General features: G+C 47.2%; 1 protein-coding gene across 1 annotated transcript; it reads left to right on the plus strand.

Moving 5' to 3' along the window:
* The first annotated feature begins 3,045 nt into the window (after positions 1 to 3,045).
* Positions 3,046 to 6,363, plus strand: LOC133754918 (uncharacterized). The gene is given in 4 exon segments (XM_062185259.1): positions 3,046 to 3,156; positions 3,236 to 3,806; positions 4,494 to 5,434; positions 6,169 to 6,363. Coding segments are annotated over 4 exon segments (1,764 nt in total). The 3' UTR covers positions 6,310 to 6,363.
* Positions 6,364 to 7,217: the final 854 nt, after the last annotated feature.

Raw genomic sequence — 7,217 nt, forward strand, 5'->3', positions numbered from 1 at the left:
TGAAACAGGAAATATCCGGTTTTGTTTTGGCTAACCCAATCCCAGATATTGGTACAGCCTCTGTGTTTGTGTATTCCTGATATTATCCATGGAGTTTATCGATTTGAATGTTTTTATGTTAGGGAACATTTAATTTTGTTCTTGGAATCACTAATTGTTTCCACATGGAGACACCAGCTCTACACATTCGTATATTCTAGGGAGAAATCTAGAGGAACAGCGGCAAACAAACATGATATTTCTGTTTGTCTAGATGACATTTTATGCACTTGCCTAATGAAAAGACTTTGCTTTTCTACAAAACCATTTTTACTGTGAATATCTCGGTCTATTGCATATGAATTCCCCACCAGTTTATTGGATATGACTGGATGAAACCGGATATATCAGGTTGTGTTTTGGCTAACTCAATCCCAGATATTGCTACAGCCTCTGTGTTTGTGTATTCCTGATATTATCCACGGATTGATTGCTTTGAATGCTTTTTATCAGGGTACATTTAATTTTGTACCGTTGAAACACTAATTGGTTCCACATGGGGACACCAGCTCTACACATTCATATTTTCTAGGGAGAAATCTAGAGGAACTGCGACAAACAAACATGATATTTCTGTTTGTCTAGATGACATTTTATGCACTTGCCTAAAGAAAAGATTTGCTTTTCTCCAAAACCATTCTTACTGTGAATATCTCGGTCCATTGCATTGAATTCCACACCAGTTTACTAGATATGACTGGAAGAAACCAGAAATATCCGGTTTTGTTTTGGCTAATTCATTCCCCGATATTGGTACAGCCTCTTTTTTTGTGTATTCCTGATATTATCCATGGACTTTATTGTTTTGAATGTTTTTTTATCAGGGAACATTTAATTTTGTGCTTGGAATCACTAATTGGTTCATCATGGGGACACCAGCTCTACACATTCGTATTTTCTAGGGAGAAAGCTAGAGGAACTGTGACAAACAAACATGATATTTCTCTTTGTATAGATGACATTTTATGCACTTGCCTAACGTTAAGACTTTGCTTTTCTCCAAAACCATTTTACTGTGAATATCTCGGTCCATTGCATACGAATTCCACACCAGTTTACTGGATATGACTGGAAGAAACCAGAAATATCCGGTTTTTTTTTGGCTAATTCAATCCCAGATATTGGTACAGACTCTGTGTTTGTGTATTCCTGATATTATCCATGGACTTTATTGTTTTGAATGGTTTTTTTATCAGGGAACATTTAATTTTGTTCTTGGAATCACTAATTGGTTCCACATGGAGACACCAGTTCTACACATTCGTATTTTCTAGGGAGAAAGCTAGAGGAACTGCGACATACAAACATGATATTTCTGTTTGTATAGATGACATTTTATGCACTTGCCCAACGAAAAGACTTTGCTTTTCTCCAAAACCATTTTTACTGTGATTTTTTTGGTTCATTGCATATGAATTCCACACTACTTTGTCTGGATATGACTGGGTGATAACAGAAATATCCGGTTGTGTTTTGGCTAACTCAATCCGAAATATTGTGAAAGCCTCTGTGTTTCTGTTTTCTGGATATTATAAACGGACTATATTTTTTGAATGTTTTTTATCCGAGAACGTTTCATTTAGAGCTTTGATACAGTAATTGGTTCCACATGGAGACAACAGCTCTACATGTTTTTATTTTCTAGGGAGAAAGCTAGAGAAACTGCGACAAACAAACATGATATTTCTGTTTGTATTGAGAGAATAAGGCAGGCTGGGTTTGAAATGGAGTTGCTTGAGCTAACTGCATACTGTTCTGCTTCTGTGCAAAACGGCTGGTCTTGCAAAATGCTTTTATAGGATAACTGAATTTTAGCTGAACTTGTAGCATGTGATAACCATTTTAGGAACTGTGTTAAGTTTTTGGGAACCATAAAAACAGAAGTTAATCGAAAATGTACCCAACCTATGTCCTGTAATACCACGTTGACCCCCTATCCATGCTTGCTCAAGTAAAAATTGGAAAACCCCAAGGCACGTACAGCATGTAACTTGTTCCCTTTTGGAAACCCCCTGTACTTTGTTCCTCTTTACCCTGGAAAATCCCTTTACCACGTGATCTTTTGTAATACTGTGGAAATATGCTAATATTGTGGTTTTAAGCCTTAAATACTCTGTGCGATTGATGATCGGGGCCTCTCTTTTTGCACTGCACCCGAGGGTGTTGTTGTGCTTTGAGACGGCCCATTTGCGCAAATGCAATAAACTTCCTCTTGCAATTGCAGCGATTGGAGTGAAGTTTGTGTTTCTGGGGGTCCGGATTGTGGGACACCTGCTTAAGGGGTCTTACATTTCTTGGGGGCTCGTCCGGGATTCGAGACCCCAGACCCACGCTCCATTCTCCAATCGGAGGTAAGTCTTCACTGTTCTGTGTATTTCTGCGTGTTTTATTGTTTAGCTGTACGGGCGCTAGGCGTCCGGGCGCTAGGCGCCGAAAGAGTAGAGCCAGTAGTAGGAGAGGACAGACGTGTCCAAGACCCCTGGCTCGGGCCCTGGAGGATGCTCCAGTGGTGGTGTTCTGGGAGAGGCTGGCTAGGCCGCTCTCCCACCTGGTAGGGAAAAAGGCCTCCTTCCCCGGGAGAGGGCTGGCTAGGCAGCCGCTCCCGTCGGAAGTTTTGGTTTCAGTTTTGTCTCGGTTTGTTGTTGCGCACAGTGTCTTTGTGAGTCTTGTGATTGTTTTCTGTGTTCTAATATACTTTCCTTATTTGCCTTTCCCCTCCAACATGGGACAGGAATTAACTACACCTTTAAGTCTTACTTTAGATCATTGGAGAGAGGTCCGGGAGCGGGCCCAAAACTTGTCTGTGAGAGTGCAGAAGAAGAACTGGACAAGTTTTTGTACGTCCGAGTGGCCAGCCTTCAATATCAGGTGGCCATGGGATGGGACTTTTGACTCTCGAATTATCTTACAGGTGAAGAGCCAGGTCTGTAGGGAAGGGAAAGAAGGGCACCCGGATCAAGTGCCCTATATCTTTGTGTGGGAGGACCTGGCACAATACCCCCCGAAATGGGTAAAACCCTTTCTCCCGGCCGACCGAATCGTGGCGGGTGCCCTACCTGCCCTGCCTCCGTCCGTAACACCTTTAAAACCGCAACCCGCGGATCAGAGCGGGCTCCCGTCAGTTGACATCTTTGTGTGGGAAGACCCAGCGCAAAATTCGCTGGTTACCCCTGCCTCGACCCTTTACCCATTAAAGGAGTTAGACTCCCTCAAGGCAAAGAAACCCTCGGTCCTCCCGGGCGGGCAGGAGGATCTTTTGCTTTTTGACACCCCACCGCCTTACACACCCCTCCCGAGAGAGCCTACGGCACCTTCCCCGGATTCTACGCAGGGAGAAAGGGAGGAGGACCCCCCGGCTCGTTCAACCCCCATGAGTGCCAGGTTGCGCTTGCGTCGGGGAGGGGGGAGTGAGGGCGGGCAGTGGGAGGCTCAGGCTTTCCCACTCCGCTCAGTGGGGGGTCAGATGCAATACTGGCCGTTCTCAGCTTCAGATTTGTACAATTGGAAAACCCATAACCCGCCTTTTTCTCAAGATCCACAAGCTTTGACAGGATTAATTGAACCTATTCTTTTAACCCACCAACCGACCTGGGATGACTGCCAGCAGCTCCTGCAGGCTCTCCTGACCACGGAGGAGAGACAGCGGGTTCTCACAGAAGCCCGGAAAAATGTTCCAGGGGACAACGGTCAACCTACCCAACTGCCGAACGAGATTGATGCAGCATTCCCGTTGACCAGACCGGATTGGGATTTTAGTACGGCAGTCGGTAGGGAACGACTTCTCTATCGCCAGATTCTCCTGACAGGTCTCAGAGGGGCAGGGAGATGCCCCACCAATTTGGCTAAGGTACGTGCCATAACCCAGGGTAATGAGGAGACCACGGCGGGGTTTCTAGAAAGATTAATGGAGGGATACCGGATGTACACCCCGTTTGACCCCCAGGCTCCTGACTGGCAGTCGGATGTAATAATGTCTTTCATTGGCCAATCGGCCCCAGACATCGGAACGCGGCTGCAGAGACTGGAGGTCTTACAGGGTTATACATTGCAGGACCTCCTAAAAGAAGCAGAGAGAATCTTTAATAAGAGAGAAACTAAAGAAGAAAAGGAGGAAAGAATGCAAAAAGAACAGGATCAGAGAGACAAAAAGAAAAATAGGGAACTAGCTAAAATCTTGGTCACCGCAGTGAGCGAATCTAATAGGCAGGATAGGTCAGGCTATGGTAGAGGTCAGACAAAGAAATACCCGGGAGACAATAATAGACCGCGGATAGAGCGAGACCAGTGTGTGTACTGTAAGGAAAGAGGACACTGGGCCAGAGACTGTCCAAATAAAAATGCCACCAGAAGAAGAAAGGAGACTGACATTCCGGTCCTTCCCCTGGGGGAAGAGGACGATGACTAGGGGGGTCAGGGCCAGGAGCCTCCCCCTGAGCCCTGGGTAACCCTGAGAGTGGGAGGCAGGCCGGTCACATTCATGGTGGATACTGGAGCTCAGCACTCTGTCTTAAACAAAAATATTGGCCCCCTTAGCTCAAAAACTTCTTGCGTCCAGGGAGCGACTGGAAGAAAAATGTACTGATGGACCACAGAACGACAGGTAGATCTAGCTACTGGCCAAGTCACCCACTCATTTCTTTTAGTACCAGACTGCCCATACCCCTTATTAGGAAGAGACTTGCTATCTAAGTTGGGAGCTCAGATTCATTTCCAGAAGGAAGGGGCCTCAGTGACAGACTCAGGGGGGCGCCTTCTGCAAGTATTGACTTTACAATTAAGAGATGAACATCGTCTATATGACGAAGAAAAAATAAAAACCCCACTAGCCCCTGAGTGGATCGAAAAGTTCCCGAGTTCTTGGGCAGAGACCGGAGGAATAGGATTAGCAATTCAGCAGCCACCCATAATAGTAAATGTAAAGCCTACCGCTGAACCAATATCTGTACGGCAGTATCCTATGACCAAGGAAGCAAAGGATGGAATCCGGCCCCACATTAAGAGACTGCTGGACTTGGGAATATTAAAACCCTGCCAATCCCCTTGGAACACACCCTTACTGCCGGTACGGAAACCAGGCACCAATGACTTCCGACCTGTGCAGGACTTACGCGAGGTAAATCGTCGGGTTGAAGACATTCACCCGACCGTGCCAAATCCGTACAACTTGCTGAGCACTTTGCCTCCATCGCGCACTTGGTATACGGTGCTAGATTTAAAAGATGCTTTCTTCTGTCTGAGATTGAGCCCCCAGAGCCAACCCTTGTTCGCATTCGAATGGAAGGACCCAGAGACTGGATTCTCAGGGCAATTGACTTGGACCAGACTCCCACAAGGATTTAAAAATTCGCCCACACTATTTGATGAGGCCTTACATCATGACTTGGCAAGCTTCAGGGTGAGTAACCCTCAATGGACTCTCTTACAGTATGTGGGTGACTTACTCCTGGCAGCAGAAACCGAAGCAGACTGTAAACAAGGCACGGAATCCCTGCTCCAAAAGCTAGGCGAGCTGGGATATCGCGCCTCTGCCAAAAAGGCCCAAATATGTGCCTGACAGGTAGTCTACCTGGGTTATAAATTAAGAGGGGGCAGGAGGTGGCTAACGGAGGGACGTAAACAGGCGGTGGCGCTTATACCCCCACCTAAAAACCCACGCCAGTTGAGGGAATTTCTGGGAAGTGCCGGCTTCTGCCGCCTGTGGATTCCTGGGTTTGTGGAGATTGCGGCTTCCCTATATCCCCTCACGAAAAACAATTCCCCTTACATCTGGGGAGAAGAACAGCAGTTGGCCTTCGATAAACTAAAAAAGGCCCTCTTGGAAGCCCCCGCACTAAGCCTGCCTGACCCCAACAAGCCTTTTACCCTATATATAGACGAAAGAGGGGGGATTGCAAAGGGAGTCTTGACCCAAAAATTAGGGCCTTGGAAGAGGCCGGTGGCCTATTTTTCGAAGAAATTGGACAGTGTCGCCTTTGGGTGGCCCCCTTGTCTCCGCATGATAGCGGCAGTGGCCACGATTGTAAAAGATTCTGACAAACTGACTCTGGGACAGCCACTGACCGTAGTGACGTCTCATGCTATTGAGACGGTCATACGTCAGCCACCTGATCGATGGCTATCAAATGCCAGAGTTACCCACTACCAAGCAATGTTACTCAACCCCGAGCGCATCCGGTTTGGAACGACGGCCTCTCTCAACCCCGCCACTCTACTGCCGGAACCAGGAGACCATACGCAGGTCAGCCACAATTGCCAACAGGTGCTGGCTGAAGTCTATGGGGCCCGTGAGGACTTGACAGATCAGCCCCTGCCAGACGCGGAGTACACCTGGTATACAGATGGCAGCAGCTTCCTCCATCAAGGTGAGAGGAGGGCAGGGGCGGCGGTGGTCGATGGGAAGACTGTTGTTTGGGCCTCTGCTTTACCACCAGGCACTTCAGCACAGAAAGCTGAGTTGGTAGCTCTGACTGAGGCCTTAAAACAGGCAAAAGGGAAGAGGGTAAACATTTATACGGACAGTCGATACGCCTTCGCTACGGCGCATGTGCATGGTGAAATATATAAAAGAAGGGGACTGCTTACTTCAGGAGGCAGAGAAATTAAAAATAAGCAGGAAATCCTAGACCTCCTACAGGCCCTCTTCTTGCCAAAGAAGGTGAGCATCATACATTGCCCAGGCCACCAAAAAGGAGAGGACCCAGTGGCACAGGGTAACCGGATGGCGGATGAGGTGGCCAGAACTAGTGCCTTGGGTAGCTACGTGTTAAACATTGATGCGCAAGACCCTCCCAGCCGGGGGCCGGAATGGACTTATACCGAACAAGATGTGGCAGCCATACAAAGGCTAGGGGGAATTTATGACGAGACCACTAAAAGCTGGAAAATACAGGACAAAGTCGTGCTGCCCACAAAAGAAACTAGAAGATTAGTGCAAGATCTACATAGATGGACACATTTAGGGTATAAGAAACTAAAGACCTTGCTGGATAGGGAGGAGATTTCTCATTTTTTATTGGGGCTAAATGCAGCAGTAAAACAAACCATAGAGGCCTGCATCCCATGCGCCAAGGTAAATCCCAGATGTTTTAAAGTACCTGAAGGAGTCCGGGTACGGGGAGCTAGGCCTGGAACTAATTGGGAGGTAGATTTCACAGAGGTCCGCCCAAGCAAATATGGGA

Source organism: Lepus europaeus, unplaced genomic scaffold (genome assembly GCF_033115175.1).
Source record: "Lepus europaeus isolate LE1 unplaced genomic scaffold, mLepTim1.pri SCAFFOLD_32, whole genome shotgun sequence".
Classification (NCBI taxonomy): Eukaryota; Metazoa; Chordata; class Mammalia; order Lagomorpha; family Leporidae; genus Lepus; species Lepus europaeus.